At 45.7% G+C, this 24,231-nt stretch overlaps 2 protein-coding genes and 1 non-coding gene across 3 annotated transcripts; all 3 read left to right on the top strand.

Moving 5' to 3' along the window:
- The first annotated feature begins 1,504 nt into the window (after window positions 1–1,504).
- taf1 (TAF1 RNA polymerase II, TATA box binding protein (TBP)-associated factor) lies at window positions 1,505–13,402 on the top strand. Its single transcript, XM_068744222.1, has 40 exons — window positions 1,505–1,618; window positions 1,738–1,861; window positions 1,940–2,056; window positions 2,291–2,413; window positions 2,680–2,921; window positions 3,027–3,242; window positions 3,338–3,598; window positions 3,655–3,883; window positions 3,981–4,088; window positions 4,193–4,360; window positions 4,515–4,642; window positions 4,910–5,017; window positions 5,210–5,383; window positions 5,504–5,677; window positions 5,768–5,872; window positions 5,973–6,173; window positions 6,256–6,397; window positions 6,784–6,914; window positions 6,990–7,070; window positions 7,150–7,299; window positions 7,380–7,499; window positions 7,617–7,792; window positions 7,874–8,106; window positions 8,213–8,420; window positions 8,570–8,741; window positions 8,866–9,077; window positions 9,178–9,286; window positions 9,374–9,472; window positions 9,560–9,737; window positions 9,838–9,905; window positions 9,988–10,110; window positions 10,193–10,285; window positions 10,400–10,484; window positions 10,583–10,650; window positions 10,924–11,040; window positions 11,364–11,471; window positions 11,702–11,797; window positions 12,041–12,260; window positions 12,348–12,519; window positions 13,013–13,402. Exons 1-40 carry the CDS (start codon window positions 1,505–1,507, stop codon window positions 13,227–13,229), a joined length of 5,970 nt encoding a protein of 1,989 aa, XP_068600323.1. The 3' UTR covers window positions 13,230–13,402.
- A 3,641-nt stretch (window positions 13,403–17,043) lies between these two features.
- trnav-aac (transfer RNA valine (anticodon AAC)) lies at window positions 17,044–17,116 on the top strand. Its single transcript has one exon. It is a non-coding gene; the product is annotated as a tRNA-Val (tRNA).
- A 393-nt stretch (window positions 17,117–17,509) lies between these two features.
- Window positions 17,510–23,010, top strand: slc6a7 (solute carrier family 6 member 7). Its single transcript, XM_068744528.1, has 14 exons — window positions 17,510–17,572; window positions 18,570–18,807; window positions 18,991–19,122; window positions 19,588–19,798; window positions 20,026–20,164; window positions 20,269–20,403; window positions 20,514–20,617; window positions 20,697–20,821; window positions 20,932–21,044; window positions 21,142–21,279; window positions 21,358–21,457; window positions 21,637–21,755; window positions 22,407–22,580; window positions 22,741–23,010. The coding sequence occupies exons 1-14, from the start codon at window positions 17,510–17,512 to the stop codon at window positions 22,900–22,902; spliced, it is 1,953 nt and encodes a 650-aa protein (XP_068600629.1). The 3' UTR covers window positions 22,903–23,010.
- Window positions 23,011–24,231: the final 1,221 nt, after the last annotated feature.

Genomic DNA, 24,231 nt, shown 5'->3' with positions numbered 1-24,231 from the left:
TGGTATATTTAAACAATTGCTTGTATCTGTTTTAGTAAGTACAGTATGTGTATGGCTTATAAAGGCCAGTTTAAAATGATCGTCTGTAGAAGATGCTTTTTACAGGAACACGCGTATCGCATTGCATTCTTGGACTGATGTCATACCGTGGTGTCCAGGATCACTTTTGTACTTTTTTTTCCAAACCAAGTGTTTTAAAACTATTAAAACTGGCTAAAATGTTTAATGCGTGTTTGTTTCATTGATCTGGCAGTTCAACTTGTTTATATTTAATTTTGAGGGGTTTGACATGGTAGTTTGTGCATAAAAGCACAAAAACTAGCAGAAGGATGGCAAAAAATGTAATTTCATAGAATACATTTTCACCTCTACGTAACCCATATATAGTATATATAACCCAGTAAAAAAGAAATCCAATTTTGGCATTCATTCTGGAGCGGTTTGACCCAAGACAAACATAAAGATCACACATACGAGATATTGTTTCGGGGGTAGACGCATGAATACACTCACCTTATCGAGTGCGTCACAATCTCTATGGGGAATTAAAAATCATCACGTTAGTTGGAAAATGTAGCTTTGTGGCAGAGTCCAATGGTGGCTATTTTTTTTAGAAAAATAATATTAGCACTTCTCAAGAAAGAGGTTTGGACACGAGCAGGCGTGGTTATTGCAACACACCAATTCAGAGTCACCGACTCGCCTATATTGCGTGTTTATGGTGGTGGGAGAATAAACTGAAGGTAGAAGTGAGAGAAATGTTACACCTGAACTCAGAACCTGTGGGATACAGCAGGGTTCTGTTCAAACATTTCGAATTGTAAAGAACATTAAATACGCATTACATTAAATAATATAAGTCCATAAAGCCACAGATCCATGTTGTGATACCACACTCCACCAGAAGGTGGCGGTAATGTACACCAACCACCAGAAGAAGAAGAAGAAGACGACGTAGAAGACGAAGAAGAAGAAAAGCGGACGAAGAAGAGAAGAAGGAAATAGCAATGTTTACTGTATTTAGTTATTACGAGGTACTGTTAGCATTAGCTAACTGTTAGTTCACTTTGCTGAGCTGCTAATGACAGCAAGTTGACGGAATCCCGAGTTCACACAGTCTGAATCCTGCCCCCTAAAGGTGGGTGTGATAAGAGTTTCATCGTTAAGCTTCGGAGTTAGATAATGTTAAGCTAAATCATGTAACGCCGTTACAGTACAGATTACTTTACTGCATCGGGGTTGTCTGCTAAAAAAAAAGAATCTGATCAAACCGAACAGTAGAGGTTTTCGCTGCCCTCCCCACATATTTATGATAGAAGGAAAAGGACTAGAGAATAAATAATCTAACAGAAAGGTCAACTGGCTAAAATGAAATGAAAGTCCAGTATATATGTTTCGTCTTCAGGATCATTCAGGAATAACTACGAAGGCTTCTTCCCGGTGTTGAACGGTCAAGATGGAACGACGACCCCGGCGACTAAACCGTAAATGCTATCATTCCAGAATGTCGGATTCCGATAGCGACGAGGATCAGGATCGGCCTTTCTCGATCACCGGCTTTCTGTTCGGAAACATCAACGAAGACGGCCAGCTAGAAGACGACAGTGTCCTGGACAACGTGGGTGTTAAGATAGGCTTTTCTCTAGCAGCATTTAAGAGTTGTACTAATGGAGGTTCTCCATGAATCGTTAACATATTATCAAATGATCTGTTCACAACTGTTTTATCTCACTGCAGGAATCCAAAAAGCATTTGGCTGGTTTGGGCTCTCTGGGTCTCGGCTCACTCATTACGGAAATCACTTCCAATGAGAGTGACAGTCAAGAGGAGAGCAGGGAGTCTGTTAGCGTTGATGCAGAAGGTTTGTTAAATAATAAAAAGTAATAATGAATTTAGACCGGATTGAATGGATTGACATTTTCCGTCTCTGCTCATCCAGGTTGGGTGAAAAGCACCGAAGACGCGGTGGATTATTCTGACATTAGTGAGGTTGCTGAAGATGAGACGAAGAAGTACCGCCAGGCCATGGGGTGTCTGCAGCCCAGCAGGAAAACAGGTGACACACTTTCACAGCTGTCATATTTATGTTAACATATTTGGAGACTCACACAATCTAACTTAATATATATATATATATACATATATATATAGAAAAAAATCAACAACTTTTTTCAAGAATCTTATAAAATGTACATTTTTCCCACAATTTTCTTTCATTTCCTCCAAGGATTCTAAAACGGTGGCTCTGTCCTATTTACTCTAACATTCTTTTCTCATTCATTCAATTTAGATGACGACGATGACTATGATGCCGACTGTGAAGATATTGATTCTAAGCTTATGCCTCCGCCGCCGCCACCAAGTCTTCCTATAACTGTAAAGAAAGAGGAACCTTCCCCTCAAAGCACAAATGGTATGGATTCATTTACTCGTAGTTAGTTCCTATATTCCTATTGTGTTCGGCTTGTCCATTTTCACATGTTGTAGCTGTTGCTTTACAGTCTACAGTATGTGGAAGTTAATTTCATGGTTTTAGAGGGGAATAACTGCACTTTTATCACAATACCATGCTAAAATGAAGTACCCGGTTGGTTCCGGTATTTTAAGTCGCAGCTATTTTAATGATATTGTGTGATTATTTGTGTTTCTGCTGTGATCTGTTACTGTCTCTGCTTACAGTTACGGAAGAGGGTGATGGTATTATTCTTCCCTCCATAATTGCACCGTCGTCTACGGCAGACAAGGTTGACTTTAGCAGCTCTTCAGACTCTGAGTCAGAAACCGACCGCCCCTGCCAGGGCTTGGGGCCTGGAGGCCCTCCAGACATGCTGAACCTCCCTCTTGCTGGCATCATGCAGAAAGATGCTGCCAAAGCGTTGCCAGGTGTCACAGAGCTCTTCCCAGAGTTTAGGCCTGGAAAGGTCAAGCATCTTTATCTCATTATATATGATTTATTTTTTATTTTATTTTATCATCATTTTAGAACCGGGATTGACTAGCAGCCATTGTTTTGGATGTTCTACCAGGTGCTTCGGTTCTTGCGGCTGTTTGGTCCCGGTAAGAACATGCCATCAGTGTGGCGGAGTGCCCGCAGGAAGAAGAAGAGGAAGCACCGAGATCCTCATGCCGGGACGCCGCCTCCAGAGGGAGAGACCACGGAGCAAAGCCAAGAAAAGAAGTCTGGCTGGATTTACGAGTACGCAGCCCCTCCACCTCCAGAGCAGTGTCTTTCTGATGACGAGGTACATCTTTCAGTGTTGGATACAAATGCCAGCTGGTACTTATTGTCTTGTAGAATGTCATTTCACTCACCGCACGCCTTTTCTTGCCATTCTAGATCACCATGATGGCTCCGGTAGAATCTAAGTTCTCACAAACTTGTGGCGACGGAGACAAAGAGGCAGAGTCTCGACCTAAAATAGCAGAGTGGAGATATGGTCCGGCCCAGCTCTGGTATGATATGCTCGGTGTTTCTGAGGATGGAAGCAACTTCAATTATGGGTTCAATCTAAAAGAAAAGCAACCCAGTCAACCTGAGATGGAGGATGCACCTAAAGAAATAAAGGAGACTGCGCAAGAGGTATGCAGACCATCTGCAGTTCATTTTGAAATGATGGTTTTACTACTGTGTGTATATATATATAATGGCTTCAGGTGCAAGACAACAATGATGGAGAAGACGATGATGCTGATGGAGTCGAGGACAACGCGGCTCTTGAGAACGAGGTCTTCCTGATGGTCACTCAGCTGCAGTGGGAAGACGACATTATCTGGAACGGGGAGGATGTAAAACACAAGAGCACCAAGACTCAGCGAGCCAGCCTGGCAGGGTGGCTTCCCTCCAGCATGACTCGAAATGCTAATGCTTACAATGCCCAGCAGGGTAAGGCTTCGGGGCACAATCTGGAGGTGTACATTTGTAATGATGATGATATGGAGCGACGTTCTGTTATATGGGTGTAATTTGTTTTATGTTGCAGGCCTGGCGAGAAGCAACTCCCTGTTGGTGCCGCCTACGCCTCCGCCGATGCTCAAAACTCCATTGATCTCTCTCTCTAAAAGGGAAAAGAACAGCCACGATAATCAAGGTTTCATTTTAGTTCACAGAACACAAAATGGCCTCACTTGACTTATTTACGTCAGACCTTCTTCTCATTTTTCTGTATCGCCTCCATTTGTCGTCCAATGGCAGCCTCTCAGGAGGAAGACGCACCCTGGTTCTCCATATTCCCCATTGACAGCGAGGAGTTGGTGTACGGACGCTGGGAAGATAACATAATCTGGGATGACCAGGATATGGATCACCTTCTCATGCCACCTGTTCTCACACTGGATCCCAATGATGAAAATATCATACTAGGTGTTTACAAAAATGTCCACTCTATACTGATCTGTTTTATTTAGTGGCTGAAAATGAAATGTGACTGCACTGATACACGTACTGTACACGGTGTGTATACTTCATGTAAACTGGGCACGAGTCTGCTAATTTGACAACCTGCTTTTCCTCGTAGAACTTCCCAATGAAAAGGAGGAGATGATGTCACACTCCCCATCGAAGGAGAATAAGAAGGAAACGGCGATCAAAAAGAGCCGCATCCTGTTGGGAAAGACGGGGGTGATAAAAGACGAACCTCAACAGGTACACTAGCCTCATCAAGCCAGGCAAATTCACATGTTTAATTACTCGCAAAGACAAATAACAAGGCTTCGGTGGAGATCCGAGTTATTTGAAACGGAGGAATGTGGCGTGGGAAAGGTGGGAAGGAGCAAAATGATGATGACGTTGACAGAATTTCTGGAACTTACTGTGTCTGTGAACTTTCGGGGGTTCTAAAAATTCATTTCAAGAGTAGAACATGTTTTGGTGGTACTACTTTAAGTGGGAAATATCTTTTCTGTCACTCAGAACATGTCCCAGCCTGAAGTTAAGGATCCTTGGAACCTCTCCAACGACGAGTTCTACTATCCGAAGCAGCAGGGCCTGAGGGGAACCTTTGGAGGGAACATCATTCAGGTATGCAATAAATGACTGATAAAAAAAAAAAAAAAAAGACGGGACCGCTTGGAGATCGGAATTTATACTTTAGGTATCCCGACAGACTTCAGATCATATGGAGCAGATGTCGAGCCATATCCTGTGAAAGGTCAGCAGTTTGTGTCTGTGAGTGTTGTAGAACCTGATTACATTTTTTCCCTTTTATAACAGCACTCCATCTCCGCACTGGAACTGAGGCAGCCCTTCTTCCCCACCCATATGGGGCCCATGAAGTTGCGGCTGTTTCATCGACCAGCTCTGAAGAAGTACTCGTTTGGATCTTTGGCTCAGCCGGGCCCTCATCCTGTCCAGCCACTCCTCAAACACATAAAGAAGAAGGCAAAGGTGGATCCCTGTTCAAAGCACACCCTCTGAGTGCAGTAGACGTCAGATGAACTTGTACCCGGTAGTGTTTTACATTAATGGTGGACTCCATGCATTGTGTGTGTGTGCGTGTGTGTGTAGATGCGAGAGCAGGAGCGACAGGCTTCAGGAGGAGGAGACATGTTCTTCATGCGAACCCCACAAGATTTGACGGGCAAAGACGGAGATCTGATCCTGGCAGAGTACAGTGAAGAATACTCGCCTCTCATCATGCAAGTCGGCATGGCCACGAAAATCAAAAACTACTACAAAAGGGTGCGTTTTCATCTTGATTTCACGCACTCCTCCCGCCGTTATTCAGTCTGCGAGATACAGTTTGTATGCAAACGTTGCCTTGTTCTTCAGAAACCTGGAAAGGATCCTGGAGCTCCTGACTGCAAGTACGGAGAGACAGTTTACTGCCACACGTCCCCGTTCCTTGGTTCTCTGCATCCAGGACAGCTGCTCCAGGTCATCACCGCCAGAGATTCAACGAACAAATGAATCTGGACGGTTATTCTGGCGACCCACTTGATGGCATTTCTTTTTTTCTTTTTTTTTTAACTTTTAGGCATTTGAAAACAACCTTTTTCGGGCTCCAATCTACCTGCACAAAATGCCAGAGACGGACTTTTTAGTCCTGCGAACACGACATGGCTACTACATCAGAGAGATCGTGGACATTATCGTAGTCGGTCAGGAGTGCCCCTTGTTTGAGGTTCCGGGCCCCAACTCCAAACGAGCCAACACTCACATCAGAGATTTCTTACAGGTGTGTTAGTTTGCAAGAACTCTTTGAGAAAGCCGAACCGTTGTCGCTGCAAACGCTCACCTGTCTCATCTATGCTCCCTAGGTATTCATCTACCGCTTGTTCTGGAAGGGCAAGGATCGACCCCGGAGAATCCGCATGGAGGATATTAAGAAAGCGTTTCCTTCTCACTCCGAGAGCAGCATTAGGAAACGCCTAAAACTCTGTGCTGACTTCAAACGTACAGGTAAGAGCTGGTTTAGTCTTTTACAAGCATCGTTCGTTTATATTTAGGATTTGTCAAACTATCCGTGTCCCAGTTACGTTACATCATGGCAGTTTTGAGGTTACAACGAGTGCTAATCAAAGTTGCGTGAGCTCAGCTGTGTCTGTCTTGAATTGACAGACAGGGAAAGATCTTTTTGCACCTACAGTGGCATGTACAGTACAGGTAAGATGAGGACAGCATAAGGGACACAGGGTGCAAATGTTCACTAATTACATCAGCAGGGTATAGTAATTAAGCATTTCACTTTTAATTTAATCTCAAGAACAAGGTTGTTGTTTTTTTTTTGTTTTGCAATGCAACACGACAGTTTAGAGAGGATGTCTTAACGGTTGTCCCAACGCCAGGGATGGACTCCAACTGGTGGGTGCTGAAGCCCGACTTCAGATTGCCGACGGAGGAGGAGATCCGGGCCATGGTGTCTCCAGAACAGTGCTGCGCCTATTACAGCATGCATGTGGCAGAGCAGAGGCTCAAGGTAATCGTGCTTCTCTCTAAATCACCTCGCGTGTTGTAGCACGGTGTCACTCCAAATGATTCTGCCCCCCCCAAGGATGCTGGATATGGAGAAAAATCCTTCTTTGCCCCAGAGGAGGAGAACGAGGAGGACTTTCAGATGAAGATTGATGATGAGGTATTGATCATAATGTGTTCTTGATGCTTTTGAAGTGTTCCAGATTCTAAGTAATTATAACACTGTAACTCTGATTCAGGTGCGGACAGCGCCTTGGAACACCACAAGGGCCTTTATCTCTGCCATGAAGGGCAAATGTCTGCTGGAGGTCACGGGCGTGGCTGACCCTACAGGCTGTGGAGAAGGTTTCTCCTACGTCAAAGTGCCCAACAAGCCCACTCAGCAGAAGGTCTGTCTGCCTAAAGAGAACGCACGCGCCACCCCGGCTTCTGTTTCAGACCGACGGATTCCATTCCGCATTCTTTTCAGGACGACAAAGAGCCACAACCTGCCAAGAAGACTGTGACGGGAACAGATGCCGACCTGAGGAGACTCTCACTGAAGAACGCCAAGCAACTGCTGCGCAAGTTTGGCGTGCCAGAAGACGAGGTAAAATCATCGTCGTCGCACGCAGACGCGTGGAAGTGATGGAGATTCCGCTCATTCACGCCGACTTGCGGCTCAGGAATGACGTTTGCAACGATTGCTTGTTTGCCTATGCATCAGATCAAGAAACTGTCACGCTGGGAAGTGATCGACGTAGTGAGAACGATGTCCACAGAGCAGGCGCGTTCAGGCGAGGGACCCATGAGCAAGTTCGCTAGAGGCTCGCGTTTCTCCGTCGCCGAACACCAGGAGCGCTACAAGGAAGAATGCCAGAGGATCTTCGACCTGCAGAACAAGTGAGAGACTCCATTTTGGTTCATTTGTTGTTGAGGTTTCTGTCTGAGCACACCTCACCCAATGTCACGCCTCCACCACAGAGTGCTGGAGTCGACCGAGGTGCTCTCCACCGACACGGACAGCAGCTCGGCAGAGGACAGCGACTTTGAGGAGATGGGGAAGAACATCGAGAACATGCTGCAGAACAAGAAGACCAGCTCCCAGCTTTCCCGAGAGAGGGAGGAGCAGGAGAGGAAGGAGCTGCAGAGGATGCTGATGGGCGAGGAGAGCGATCGGGACAACAAAGGGCGCAAAGACCGGCGAAAAGGATTGTGTGAGTCTCCTGTTCTCGTAGCGAAAGCGGACTGGAGAGCAGACGGGGGTTGGAAGACGTCGTTTGTGTCTGTTAACTGTGAGCCTTACCTCCTTTCCTCCTGTAGCCAGCTCCTTATCCATCAGTTCCCACAAGGACGATGACACCTCTTCTGTCACCAGCCTGAACTCCTCGGCTACAGGCCGGCGACTCAAGATATATCGAACCTTCAGGGATGAGGACGGCAAAGATTACGTTCGCTGCGAGACGGTCCGCAAGGCTTCGGTCATCGACGCCTACACCAGGATAAGAACTACCAAAGACGATGAGTTCATGTGAGGTTCACAACGCTTCGGCGATGTCTGGGCGAAGTCTGTGTATTTGATTCCTAGGAGATTTCTTTTTTGCGCTTGATCCACGGCGTCGTCGCTGCACCACCGAATGTGAAATGACCGGCTCCTCTTTCGTCTTTTTACGGCTGCAGACGAAAGTTCGCCCTCTTTGACGAGCAGCACAGAGAAGAGATGAGGAAGGAGCGCCGGCGTATTCAGGAGCAGCTGAGGAGGTTGAAGAGAAACCAAGAGAAGGACAAGATCAAGGGGCCTCCTGAGAAGAAGGCCAAGAAGGTCAAAGAGAGACCAGACCTCAAGGTAAAAGTAAGCCTGCTGATTCAGTACTATACTCCTTTAAATCCGTAGCACGTTTACCTATAGTCACTAATTATTTGCGCAAAGGCAGATGATTTGTCGTGTTCCTTAATTTTTGCCTTGTTTTCGCCAGCTGAAGTGCGGCGCATGTGGAGCCATCGGACACATGAGGACCAACAAGTTCTGCCCGCTCTACTATCAGACCAACGCTCCGCCGTCTAATCCGGTTGCCATGACGGAGGAGCAGGAGGAGGAGCTGGAAAAGACGGTCATCCACAACGACAATGAGGAGCTGATAAAGGTGGAAGGCACCAAGATTGTTCTGGGCAAACAGCTCATTGAAAGGTGATTGGATTGCCTTTTTTTTTTATATATATATATATACTTTCCTAACCTGGTCTGACCTTTCTATCTGCAGTCTCTGACAGTTGTATTCCCTCTGCAGTGCTGACGAGGTGCGCAGAAAGTCTTTGGTGCTCAAATTCCCCAAGCAGCAGCTCCCACCAAAGAAGAAGAGGCGCGTAGGCAGCGCTGTGCACTGCGACTACCTCAATGTAAGCGGAGAGTTACGGCTTGTTCTTGCAGAGTCGCTTTTGCTGACCTTCCACCGCTTTTTTTTTTCTTTTCATTTTAACTCTCAGAAACCACACAAGGCCATCCACCGCAGGCGGACCGACCCCATGGTGACCCTGTCTTCTGTGTTGGAGAGTATCATCAACGACATGCGGGATCACCCGAACGTAAGATCCGTCGGACGCACCCTCGTCAACGTATCGGCGTTTCACGGTTCTCCTCATTTACTGCCGTCTCGTGCGTCTTCCATCCAGACTTATCCCTTCCACACGCCAGTCAACGCCAAGGTTGTGAAGGACTACTATAAGATCATCACGCGGCCCATGGACCTGCAGACACTACGGGAGAACGTGCGCAAGCGAATGTACCCCTCAAGAGAGGAGTTCCGTGAAGCAGTGGAAGTCATTGTCAAAAACAGCGCAACATACAATGGTAAGATTATAAGAGCACGCTCATCTCCCCCAAAAAAAAAAAAACGGCCTCAGATCTCTTTCTAGATTTGGTTAAAGTCTTTGACTCTTTGTTTCTTTAGGTGCAAAGCATCCAATAACGCAGGTCGCCCAGTCCATGCTGGACCTGTGCGATGCCAAACTGAAGGAGGTCAGCGTTGATACGTGTTGGTTCGTATCTTACGACCCGTTTGCTCCACAATAACCCGCTTTTATGTTTTTCGTGTGTGCAGAAGGAGGATAGGCTGGTGAGGCTGGAGAAAGCCATCAACCCCCTGCTGGATGATGATGATCAGGTGGCCTTCTCCTTCATCTTGGACAACATTGTTACCCAGAAGATGATGGCAGTTCCTGAAGTAAGGCAACCCTCGGGAGTCGGGAGCGACGTTCGCGATTAATGATCTGCCTCTTATCTCATGGTTCCTCCCTTCTTTACAGTCGTGGCCATTTCACCATCCTGTCAACAAAAAGTTTGTCCCCGATTATTATAAAGTGATCGTGAGCCCCATGGATCTGGAGAGCATTCGCAAGGTGAGCGTCAGGCTAAACCGTGAAGCAAAGCTCCTTCGTTTTGTATTTTCAGCGTCGGCGGGACAAAAGAAAAAAAGTCTTCAGAAACTCTTTTTATATTTCGTGACTCAACAGAACATCTCCAAACACAAATACCAAAACCGAGATGTATTCCTGTCGGATGTCAGTCTCGTCCACACCAACAGTATCAAATACAACGGTAAACCTGCTGCTATCACTGTTAGCGTGCGTCTCATAAGAATTAGAACTTCTGTACTTTGGTAAAGATGCTGTTTAAAGTGTTTCTTTCTTCCGCAGGCCCAGACAGTCTTTACACCAAGACGGCCCTGGATATTGTGAATGTGTGCAAGCAGACCTTGGCAGAGGTAGGGTTGATTCTGCGTGTCGTCGGCGCAGGTTCTGGCTACGGTGTTGTAGGAAGAGTTACAAAGTAATGCTAGCTATTATTGTTCTAGAACGCTTGCACAGTCGAAGACTCCAAATGCAGGCGTTGCTTCTAAATACAAATAGGAAGGAAGAATTGACCTTCAGCCTTATCAGAGTTTAGCGTTGACCAGATGATATTTATTACTATTATGAGCAGGAAAAAGAAAACGCCGATCAGTATTGTAATAATCGCGTGTTTTTTGTGCCACCAGTATGATGAGCACTTGACCCAGTTGGAGAAGGACATCTCTACTGCTAAAGAAGCCGCTCTGGATGCAGCAGACTTGGAGTGTCTGGACCCAATGACTCCTGGACCGTACACACCACAGGTACTAAAGCAGCCACTGCTAAATGGTGGTTTCCTGGGTATCTGTGTCTGAATACACTGACTGGCCACCAGCTGAGTATAACTCGCCACCCCGTGAAGCCGACACGTTTCTACACGCAGTAGTCTCCTCGGCCCGCCTTGCGCTGGTCCGAGCCCTTCTCTGCACTAACTCTCCTTTTCCAGACATTTGTCTTTCACCTCTTCGGTCTAGTGTCTCCTTTCTCCCAACCTCCTTTTCTCCTTTGCTTCTGCCTTTCTTTTTTTTTTTTTGTCTTGTCCCGTCTCATTATCTGTGTGCGTACTCCTGTGCGTGGCGTTGGCCAGCCTGCTGATCTGTTTGACAGCGGGGCCTCAGGGAGTGTGCCCAGAGAGACCGGCAGCCTTTTCTCTGAGGGACCTCTAGTGGTTGCTCCAGAGAAGAGAGGGGGGCAGGTATGGAGAGAGACAGAAATGAGGCTTTGCAACAACATGCCGCCTGTCCTCAAACTATCCTCAGAGCATGCAGCGTCATCACAGGCTCATGTTAAAGTTTTTTTTTTTTTTTTTTTTTTCTAACACTAGAGCATTTTAGATAAAAATTTCAGTGAAAACGTGGAGTGGTTATTTGGCTTCTTGACGCCGTCGAGAATGCGTTCTCAGATTTACATAATTTTACCCTTCAGGGTCGCCACCTCAGACGACCTGGAGAGGAAGAATCCGATGTGGACATTGAAGGCTTTGAGGAGGAAGATGATGGCAAACCTAAGACTCCAGCTCCAGTACGAAAGAGCAATTAGTTTAAATGTCCTGTAGTTGAGGTCATCAATGATGAGCATGTCTAAAACACACTACCAATACGTTTATATATTTAGCAACTAGCTTAATTTAATTCTATTACAGAGCCCTAATATTCCCATTTGACATGATTATAGTTGTTTTTTCTTCGTCTTTTATTTACGTGATTGCATTATTTTCTACTCGGCTTTTAGGTATTTACCCGTAACCCATCTATCTGTCTCTAGGCAGAAGATGCAGACGGAGATCTGGATGACGAAGACGATGAGGACGAAATGTTGCTTCCGCTGCGCAGACGACTGCATGAGCAGGATGACGATGAGGAGGAGGAAGAAGACAACATAAGGTCTAACCGCCCTGCCCAATCCAGCGTCCTGTACCAGGATCTGCTCATGTCAGACGGAGAAGATGACGCCAGCGAAGAGGAAGGCGACAACCCTTTCTCCGGTGAGTCCAACGGAGGGCTGGAAATGCTTGTAATTTTTCAGAAAGAAAAAAAGCGATACATTTATTGTGTCGTCGTGTGCCCTCCAGCCATACACCTGTCAGAGAGCGGTAGTGACTCCGACAGAGATGTGGATGTGCGTCCGGCGCCTCCACGCAGAGCTCAAGACACGGCGCGCATGGGCATGGATCAGGAGGAGAGCATGATGTCGTACGAGGGAGAAGGGCCGGACGAGCCTCACATGGAAGACAGTAATGTCAGGTACGGTCGACTGCGTTCAGCAATAACAATTAGAAGTGAGCTTTCAGCTGCAAAGGTTTAGAGCCCCTGTTCAGATGTCTGGCAAGTCTTGGAAAAATTAGAAAACAATGATTTACTTTTTATTTTGTATTTATTTTTTGCAGTGGTAAATGAAGTAACAGTAACAGTAACTGTATTTTAGTTTTATCTCTCTGTTATAAAGTTACAAGGATGTCCGTCCACCCATCGATGTTTTCATCTTGTAATAATTTATCGCTCAGATCACACCTCTATGACTCCTGATTCTATATTCAGATTCTACACATATTTTAAACAGGATTATTCGTTTTCCCTTTTGATTTTGTTTGAGATTTCAAAAGTTATTTTTTGTTGTTTACCTCAAAACGTAATTTTCAAGGTGAAACTGATGGTTGGTCGTCATCCAAAGGCATAAACATTCACTGAAGGTTTGTTGTACAGTTGTCGTTGTTTTTTTCCCTTTCTTCTGGCACAGTTATGGCAGTTATGACGAGACAGAGAGCCGGAGTCAGATGCTGCCCTTTAACATGAGAAACAGAGAATACTACGGCATCAGCGAGGAAGAGGAAGAAGAGGACGAAGCCCAAAGAAGAGGACCCGCTGTGCTCACCCAGGTTCAACTCAGTGAAGATGAGGAGAGCGAAGAGTTCAGATCTATAGGAGGAGACAGCGACATAGACTCTGACGTGTAGTTTAATTCCACTCTTTTTATATGTAGTACCAAGAAATCATCTGGTTCCCCAGGACTGTTTGGTGCACTGCTGTGCACGCTGCGGCCATTGTTAATAGCTTCCTTTTGTGCTTTACGCCACAATACAGAGCATTGTAAATTTTGTTTCGCCATTCCTGTGTTGAATAAATGTCTTGATGTGCACATATCTTCATGTGAAAGTGTCTTTTCAGCTTCGGCTGTTTCATTATGTCTTCATCATTCAGATTCTACATTCACGTCTTACTCAGTTTTTCCTGCTCTACTTTCAGCTTCTACCGATATAGACCCCGTCTCTCCTCTGGACATGTCCAAACCACTGAAGTCTGGCCTCTCTGACCTTAGCTCCAAAACAAATGACTGACTAATCCATAATACATATTTGCACAATGACTTTGGTAACCATTTGCTGCCATCAGAGGGAATAAAAGATCAAAAAGAGCTGGACAGAAACTGAGTTGACAAATTTGCAAAATATCAAAGGATGTTTGAAAAGTAATAAACAGTATCAAATATCAGTTGGCATGCTGGAAGACAAAAGAAACAAGTAATAAAAAAATGCTGCTAGGTGAATGACGGATGATCAGCTTGAGCACAATGCTGTCGGCCCACATCAAAGTAGTGAATGTCAAGTGTGGCCAAAACCACACCAGCATTTCTTTGTAACGGTCTTCCTTATGCAATCTGCAGTGCTTAAAGGCAGCGAAACTCTTGTGATAAACGTCAAATTCCTCCAGACCTTTTCAAATTAGATGTTTGATGCATAGCATTCGCTGAGTTCACATGCAATGCTGCAGTCAGCGGTCACTCTACTCTCAGGGATTCGCTTTAGACACCGTCAGGTTCAGGTTCGTGGTGCTTTTCTGACCCAGGCTACAGTAGTCGACCTCTCAGGCGATGCAAAAACACGTCCAGGTACAGGCAGGTATCCTTTAGCAGTGTGCTGAATCCTGCAGGGGCTTTCGGACTGAGACCTCTGCAGTCTTTTAACAGCTGTCGTCCTGTCCGAAGAACCTCTCGCTGACTTCGTAAAGCCACCGGAGCTAACGGGTGTCACGCGTGATGGAGACCAGGTGCTGGACCCCCTTCTGACAGGTGGTGCACCTAATGAAATCAAAAATGTAACTTTTTTTCAGTTGCTATAATAATGTGCAATATTATATCTGCAAAACTCTCCAATTGGAGACTGTATGCACATTTAAGGTAAAAACATTAAGATTTAAAAAAATGAGTTACACAGATGTAAGAATGCAGAGCGCATGCATGGGTGTTAATATCGTCATTTTTCCTGTGAGAAATCAGATCCGAACCTGGTGGAGGGAGGGTGATTTGTGATTCAGCAGGCTGGTATTCGTCAATCTCTAAGCTTCGGCTGTTCCGGACCGCTTGGAGGGAGCGGAGGCTGGTTCTCAGAGGTGACCTCGCCCTGCTAGGCGATGATCCTGCCAAAAAAATATTACCGGTAAAGGTCTTATCTATCTAAAACAGAATTCAAAACACAAAAATCTAAGGTTCCTTTTAAAACAAATGTCGAGCTCGGCCTTGACTTGACAACACGGTGTGGTGCTTTTCTGTAATTCTCTGAGCATCGATTACAGATAAGGTACAGAACAGGGTGTGCTTACTGCACCTTGGTTCTGAGTGAGTTTAAGCAGCTTAAACTGGGTGACTTGTTGGTGAAGTCTGGACAGGCTTGGACTCTGGCAGCCTTGTTTTGACACCGATGTCGATGAGGAAGAGCTCGGTGATGACAGACAAGGGTGCAGACGCGAGGAAGGCAGAGCGTCGGTTTGTTCTCCTGTCTCAAAGCTGTAAATATTTTCAACGGGGGCGTTGAAATGAGATGGAAACGTCACTGCCGGCCCGAGGTCCCTCCATGGTGACGCAGCAGGGGGGGTGAAAACACAGTCCCGCCGTAAACCTGGAAAATATGGGCAGTTTTTTTTTCACTCCAGTCTTCAGTGAATATTCAGTGTATATTATATAATGAAAACACTTTTATATTCACTGGCTTCCTGCATGTGAGCCATAATGTGGACATCTGTGATGTCCGGCAGTCTGAGACTTGTGCTTGTTTTATGGAGGATGTTCCATTTATTGTTATCTGAAATGTAAAAAAAAATCTGATTAACCATATTAAAGACTGTTTTTGAGATGAACATAAAGACTAAAAACAAAACTTACAAATCTATATTTCCTCTTTTTGATTAATGACTCTGTTTCACGGATGCATGCATTTTTAATAACTAGAAAAAGCTTTGTCTGTAGTAGCGGTTCTTTAATCCTGAAGATCAAACTGATCACCTTGAGAACAATCCAAAAACATATTTACATTTCTGTTTCCTGCTTTGATCCAGCTTGTTTATCAGTGACCGACATGCCGCCTCCATCGCTGGACTAGGGTTATCCAGGATGTGTCGACACCATCCAAGAGCAGAATCATTTCTCTCTCCCAGTGCATGCTTCTTTGGAGATTCATATAACCTGTGAGTAATGCTTCATTCATTAAGAGCGCAACCCTCTCCTTCTGTTTTAACACTGATCTGTTACTTACCATCTCTCCTCATCCTGGACATCAACCTCTATATCCAGGAGCTCCACCGAGTCCACGGAAGACTCGTCTTCATCAGACTCGTCGCTGTCCCAGAGGTCTTCGTGATCATGCATCCTGTTAGAACCACATCCGGACTTCAAATGATCCAGCCGTATTCTTGCATCCCTGGCAAACGAATGGCTGTTAGAATGCTGAACTCCTCCTTGCATATCATCTGTCCAGATACCGCATCGAGGATCAGAGCTGCTCCCCAGCCTCACAAAGCTGTTGCTGCAAAAATGCTGACAGTTTGAACTTGGGTCGAACTCCAGCAGTGGATGCTTGAATAGATATTGGCTCTTCAATTGCTCCTGGAGCTCCATTATCTCTATGAACTCCTGCAAAGCTCGCGTCTTCAAAGCTGTCTTCCGGTTTGCATTATTCTACATCAGACAGATGCTGAGCTAAATAGTATTTGTTATATATATATATATATATTAAAAATGCACACGATCCCAATGTGGTACTTTTTCTAGCCGTTCCACGGAAACAGTGCCTGTCGGGGCTGTTCGCTGTCTGTCGACCCAGATTTATTGAGTAGTGGTGTTAAGTATAGACACGCAACAGCTTGGATGGATTTAGAGCAGCATCCTGAGATTATGTGGTTTAAGGAGTATGTGGGTTGCAACAAAGGAAGAAAAAGGAATGGCACATGAAACAAACATATATATATATATATATATATATATATATGTTGGACGATATGGTGTCCTGTGCAGCTATTTTGTGCTGAAATCTAAATAGTGAATGTGTGTGGTTGATTGCTTTATAAAGTTCTTCTGTGAGCTGCAGTCAGGTCCGGTTTCATTTAATCTCTCCTCCACCCATACAGGTGGATAATCTGGAGTCAATGTCTAAAATAAAATGTTCAAATATTCAAAACTTACTTTGTGTTATTAAATACCAAACAGGATGATAAGGAGAAAGGTGCACTTCAAGGATACATTAATATGGATTATTGCCGTTTCCTCGAGATATTCAATATGAGTTCATTATTTAATTGACTTGAATTGAATAAGACTTTTTAAGCACCAACATATTACATTAAAGAGATCATGTCCAATCAAACAACACTGCTAGCAAATGAAAGTCAGGGAGCGTCAACATGTTCCTGTTGGCTGGACTATGTTCACAGACAGGTCGGGTGTAATTTCATGGAGAACCGCCACCACATAAACCCCTACGACGCCTCCGCACACAGACAGTTCCCGTAGTGTAGTGGTTATCACGTTCGCCTAACACGCGAAAGGTCCTCGGTTCGAAACCGGGCGGGAACACGTTTTCCTCTGATGGCTCAATTTTTCTATAGCTTCATATAATTCACACATTCTTTTAAGATAACTGAAAAACATATTTTTGTGATCATTTAATTTGAATAACATAAACGAAGTTCTGCGCCCATCAGCTCTACGGGGGGGGGGGGGGGGGGGGGGGTCGCATAAGCCCCGCCCAGCCTTCCTCTCTCAGAAACAGGTGAAGAGGAGGAGGTATCTCGCCTCCCTGCCCTTCACCTCGGTAACAACGGGCCCGCTTCCTCAACGACATCGTTAATGTTTTAAGCGGACTTCTACTTCAAGCAACAGGATCTAAACGAAGAGGACTTCCCTGCGTGAGATGTGGAATAACGAGCGACGCAGGAAGCTTTGAAGCGACACCTGTGCCGCGCGGAAATGCAAGACCAAAGCGGCAAAGCGGCGCCGTGGAAGCCCCCCCCCGAAGCTGACGCAGCGCAGGTAGGCTTGTTTTTGTGTCCACGTCGAACACATCCCCCAGTGGGATTTAAGGTCTCACCAGGCATGGGCAAACCAAGGCTCGGGGGCCATATACGGCCCGTTGGGCGTTTTAATCCGGCCCGCCGAACTTGTCCAAATTATATTATTAAATTAAACTTTATTCTAATTAAACATAATTAATTTTCCCTTTTCCCTGTAATGCTACCTGTAAAAGGCCAAATCCTTTCATGTAATGTTAGAACCCACTGTGGCCCGCGCGAGTCAAGCCGTTTGCCCACCCCCGGTATGGACTCTGATCTACCCCTGTAATAGCGGGCCGTGTCCCGGGGCCTTCCGGAGGTATGACGCCCAGCGGTCCAACCTGTCCGGCCACATTGCTCTCACCTCTGTATAATACGACATGGCTGTTGACAGTAGATATTGCCTGCGCCTCTGTGTACTTTGTCAACAGATGTGTTTGAATAACTTTTCTCTCAAGTCTTTAAATAAACACGGACGATTATTCATTTTTGCTCGTGTGGATATTCTACGTCACATTCAGATAGGGTTGCGTATTAAAAAAAAAAAAAAGTTTTCTGCATAGTTGTAGCTTTTGCCAATTTAATTAGCCGTTATAATGAAAGCGCCATAATCAGACTTGACCTGATAACGCTCAGGTTGCATGTTTCCGCATTTAGTCATATTTATTTCATCAATAGTACTCGTACTGGTGACAACGCTGACTGACTGAATTAGTCATCTTTAAACATTTAACAATGACGATGGCATCAGCAGGTAAAGGAGAAGCTCTTGTTATATTTTATTTTATTCATACTTCCTCCCTGTTACCTTGCACGAGGAAACGAAGACGCTTCTTTATAGATGGAGGCTTGCAGATCGGACGTCTTCAGTCTGCTTTGTGGGTTTTAACACCTGAGTTGGACAGAGAGAGAGCGCGATTGGCAAGACTTACACAACGCTCTTTCCCTTTCTTACAATGTGATCTATTTCCCGCTAGAATTCGGTACATTCAAACGGGCACATTGCAACTCAAAATGGCCACGACTCGACAGCTGCGCCCGCACCCGACCCACAGCTTCAATCCCAATCCTCGACTCCTGTGCCCGTTCCGACGGCGACCGTCCCGAGGGAGCAGTGGGGCGGGAAGTACGAGTTCCTGCTCTCCTGTATTGGATACTGCGTCGGACTGGGGAACGTGTGGCGGTTCCCATACCTGTGTTATCGCAATGGAGGAGGTAAGAACTCTACAAGTTTCTCTTGTGCTTTAAATGTCCAGGGTGCAGGTCTCTTACAATTTGTCAGACTCGCACTCACCCTACCCTTGGGTGTACCTGTGCTGCAAGTCATTTCACTGAATGTGTACCCCAACCCTCTCCTCCCCCCCATTCCTGAAGATGTCCTCTTTCTGGTCTTTACAGGTGTGTTTCTTATCCCGTATTTCATCATGCTGTTTTTCACGGGTGTTCCGCTCTTCCTCATGGAGCTGAGTTTAGGACAGTACGGAGCAGCCGGCCCTATCACGGTGTGGAAATGCTGCCCTCTGCTCAAAGGTGAGGCTCTCCTACATCGTGCTTTGACACACGCACAATGCGATTCTTCAGCGTAGCCTTTCAGAGATAATGTCAGAAAGCCCTTGTAAACTAGCGGACATTGTCACCTCGCCCGCGTACATCATCCAAACACGTATCTGATAAAGAATCAAGGAACTGTCAAAGAACCAGGAACAGAAGCAAAAAAGGAAGGCGGCGTCGTCACTGCGACATGAATGCGAACGAACCGTCAGAGCCCTTTGGCAACTTCCTGCAGTTCTGTGAAAGGAGAAACAGGAGTGCTCAAGGATGCGCACAATGAGGTGCACCAGCGCGTCTGGGTGTAACTCGTGCTTTGGTGATGTTGCAATGATGATGTTGGTTTAGGTGGTTGTCTGTCTCCTATAATACCTTCTTAGGGTCAGAGACGATCTCACACGGCATCGTTACGCAATAGCACACTTTTTATTCACCCTTGTCTTGCAGGTATTGGTATTGGCATGCTGTGCGTGTCCACGCTGGTGTGTCTCTACTATAACGTCATCATTGCGTGGACGTTTTACTACCTGGGCAGCTCGTTCCAGAGCCCCCTGCCCTGGTCCTGTGAGGCAACAGCCAATTTAGGTCTCTGTGGTAACGGCACAACGGGAAATGGCTCCACCGGTAAAGTTCTCAGCCCCACGGAACGCTTCTGGAAGTAAGTGTCTTTCTCTGCTTTGTAAAAACGCATTCTAACCGGCTTGCTCATATGTACGTGATATTTTGAAATGAATGAACACTTATTTACCCCGTGTATGTAAATTGTGACATCCACGAGGGCTATCACATCGCCTGCGAAGCACTGAAGATTTAAAGGACTGTTTGATGAGACTTTAAAATCATCCTACAATATCGATAAATCAACTGGAGCGTTTTGTCTTGCAGTGAGCGTGTTCTGGGTGTGGTGCACAGCAAGGGCCTCCACGACCCCGGCCCTGTCAGGTGGCCCCTGGCGTTGTGCCTCCTGGCTGCCTGGATCGTCATCTTCCTCTGTATGCTCAAGGGCATCCGCAGCTCTGGCAAGGTGAAGTATCACAAAGTCATCGGTGTCTTCCTCTGGGCCCCCGGGGGGAGGGGGGGGGGCTCACCTCGTCTGCCTAACTGCGTCTGTCCCGTTTGTGTTTTCAGGTGGTTTATGTCACGGCTACCTTCCCCTACTTGGTGCTCATTGTGTTGGTCATCAGGGGGGCCACACTGGAGGGCTCTCTGCAGGGTGTCGCGTTCTACCTCACACCAGACTGGGGCAGACTGGCCAACGCCCAGGTACCTCTGATGAGGGGGGGGGGGGGGGGGGGGTCTGTGAGCGTTATGTGTAAAGAGTTTCTATATATATTTTTCCTGCTTAAAGCCCATTTCTGTCTTCCACGTTGCAGGTGTGGAACGACGCAGCCTCACAGATCTTCTACTCCTTGGGTATCGGAGTTGGAGGGCTGCTTTCTATGGCCTCTTACAATAAGTTCGACAACAACGTCATCAGGTGACTCTGGGCTCCGCGGCGCTGGTTGCTGTGTCGTTGCAGCCACAGTGGGTTCTGTAACCAGGTCTTTTGATTTTAGGGACACTTTGATTATCGCCATAGGAAACTGCAGCACCAGCTTCTTTGCGGGATTTGCTATATTCTCAATCCTTGGCCACATGGCGTGGAAGAAGGGCGTGCCTGTCGGCGAGGTGGCGGATACAGGTAGATGCTGCACCCCGTGTTGTTCTGTAGTCGACTGTATGTTACGTCAAACCTCAGTAATAAGTCTAGATTGCCTTCTGGAAGTTGGTGCATTTTTTCTTCTTCTTCAGGTCCTGGTTTGGCCTTTGTTGCCTACCCAGATGCCCTCGCTCTGCTGCCAGGCTCGGTGTTCTGGTCCATCATGTTCTTCCTCATGCTCTTTATGCTGGGGATTGATACGCTGGTAACTGTTGCATGGATCGGCAAGAGGATATGATCAGGGACGAAGACACGCAAGTCCAGCTCTGTATGCTAATATCCTTCTGTTCTCTCGGCTTCAGTTTGGCAACATGGAGGGCATCACCACTGCCGTACTGGACGAGTTTCCACATCTCCGAATGAACACGCTGCACAAGTCCTTGTTCTTGGGCGCTCTGTGTTTCAGCTTCTACCTGATGGGCCTCCTGCTGGTGACTGATGTGAGTGTTGGTGACCGATTGCCGCGTCCAATCCTCTGTGATCACCACGACTCACGTTTCCCACACTGTCTGTCTCAGGGTGGGATTTACTGGTTCACTCTCATCGACTCGTTCAGCACCAGCTTCGGCCTCATCATCATCGCCCTCTTCATGTGCATTGGCATTTCCTTCTTTTATGGTAGTGCATCCAACATTCACATGAAATCCGTCTGACCCCATTCCTTCAGTCATGAGTACGAGTCTCCGTCAAATCCGGGTTCTGTGCGCTAATATCAAGCTCTATTGATTTACTTTGATAAAACATTGTGATATCTTTCCTACTATTGACACTCACCTTTTAATGAACTTCTCTGTTAGGAGTCAACCAGTTTTGTCAGGATATTATTGATATGATCTGCCCCTGTCCTCCCTGGTGCATCAAAATGCTGCTTTACTTCAAAGCCTGCTGGATTTTCTGCACTCCGTTCCTTCTGCTGGTGAGTAACGCGCCAGCATTAATGTCGATACAGTGTGAGGTCAGCATTGATTATCTATACCGGTACTTAAATGCTTTTGTGGTTGATGGGATTTGTGTAATTGTCAAGATGATTACTGTGGAATCAATGTAAGAACTTCACGGCTGCTTTGATGAAGCTCGGAACAGGTCGTCACGTTCCCGAGAGCCAAATGATTTTTACTTTCCGAGTGCCGTTGAATTAAAATAAGCGCAATTTAGAAACATTATTAGGATTATTCTGTCATGTATGCCTTTGATTTTATTGTATAGAGCTAACATTTAAACAAAGGCTGCTTTCGCCCGTCCGATTCCACTTGATTATTATCATGCGTCGTTGGACTTACAGTCGTAGGGTCATTTGCAAGGCAGTGTCGCTCTGTGCTTCCCCAGTGCATTAAAAACATCACATTAAATGATGCATTTTACAAACCGAGAGAACAAAAGGTGAAACCTCAATCACCAGCTGATTCTCAACTTCCCCAAAGGGATTTGAGTATCTCGGCTTTGACGGGTAACCCGCTGTGTGACGGTCGATCTGAGTTCCCCTTCCCCTACTACTGTCTGTCACGCCTTCTCTTTCTGCTATTGTTGCTTGTTTTGTGTGGCTGTGACTCTTCCCCTGTGGCTATAGTTCATCCTGACCTATATCTTCATCGAGATGTACAACACGTCCCTCCAGTACGGCGACTATACGTACCCGCGGTGGGGTAAAGCCCTGGGCGTGTGCATCGGAGCAATCTGCTGTCTGCAGATCGTCATCTGGGCTGTCGTGGCCATCAGCAAGGAAACGGGAACTCTGAAGGACGTCAGTATTGTCATTTTATCACGGGGTTTTCCCCTCTGCCTGAATCTAAACGTACAACTTTAGACGGATCGCCGCTGCTTCGCCTGTTTAAATCGTGACATCGGCAGATGAAATGGTTCTTGGACGACGCATGGGCGACTGTGTCTTATTTCTCTTGCAGCGTTTTCAGAAAACAATCCAACCTTTGAATTCCTGGAGGGTGAACAACCTGAACAACCCTGAAAGACGAGGGGAGCAACCGGAGCCAGAGAGGGTGGAGGCTCCGTTCACCGTCACGCTCACAGACATGGACTTCACTGCAATGACGTGGGAGGAGGGGTAGCGTGGCCTGATAAACGCACAAACCTTCATTGAGAGACAAGGGAATGTATTGTTACCTTGTTCACCCCAGCTAGGCTTCGGTGGCCAGACTGCATCCTGCAGGGCATTGTGGATGAATTATTTTATTTATACTTTTAAATTTTTTTTTAAGTGGAACTCACCATGATGATTGATGTCGCTCTTGCAGTGTTTCTAATGATCGTATTCATCATTATGCTTCAGCGTCATTGAATAACTGCTAACTGACAGCATCCAGCAGCGACTGAAGGACTGCATTTCATTAAACGCGCACAGGAGACAAGAGAAGAGCTTAAAAAAAAAAAACACAGATGGACCTCGAGCTGACTTCCAGCCTCCCAAACCATTTGGTGCCGACCGCTCAGCCACACCAAGGAACACTTTTACTCCCGTTTTCACTTTTAAATTAAAGGGACTGCTAAAGATGTTGCTAGAATAAATCCAGATTTCATCATGCTGTATGGACTATTCAGTACTGTACCCGCGTCTTACGGTAGAAGACGGATGTCTGACCATCTGCATTTCAAATTCACTCCGAGTGATAAAAAGCTGCTGCACTGAATGCGTGGATTGTAGGCAGCCTTTCATGTTTATAACTATGTTTCTTTGCCTTCATATATAAGTGATATTAGAGGGCTGATATAGAAATGTATGTTTTTGGTCTTTATGTTAAACAGAACTCAGCTTTTACAGCCTTTTGCTATTGATTTCCTCTGCTGTCGATTAGCAGACGCCTTTATGAAGTTAAAGAAATATTTTTTTTTAATTATTAGACAAATTATTGACCATTTATTGGTAAAATAGTTAATGGTATGTTTAAAGTTTGGGCCTAAAGGGAAGACGAGAGAGCTCCCTTGGACAAATGGATGTGCTCTTTTCAGTGGCGGACTGAAATCAAATTAAATGTTTTCATCATTTCAGTTGCACTTCTTTTACAGAAAGGCCTGCAGCCATCTTGGATCTTGACTCAAAAACATTTCAGTGGCAGCGTATTTGTACTCCCTGTATGCTGACAGATTTGCAAAGACTTTCTAGACCCTTGCAATCAAATGAAACTTTTCATTTCATATGTTTGTACAGGAAACACTCTTTCAATGTATTTGTCTGGCAGAAACAGAACTTTAAAAAAGGAAGAATGAAACTTTTATTGTCCTGTTTTTCAATATCATAAAAAAATTGTTCTTTCAACTATTCCTTTTCGCCTTTGTACTCCTTTTTGCCTTTCTCTTGTACACTGATGTGCAAAATAATAAAATATTTACTTCCTGCTGGCTTTATCTTGAAACAACTCTTCTTTCCAATCATGACATAT

This window comes from Brachionichthys hirsutus, chromosome 10, assembly GCF_040956055.1.
Source record: "Brachionichthys hirsutus isolate HB-005 chromosome 10, CSIRO-AGI_Bhir_v1, whole genome shotgun sequence".
Lineage (NCBI taxonomy): Eukaryota > Metazoa > Chordata > Actinopteri > Lophiiformes > Brachionichthyidae > Brachionichthys > Brachionichthys hirsutus.
The sequence above is the reverse complement of the archived record's forward strand: the minus strand, read 5'-3'. Positions and strand labels throughout refer to the sequence as shown.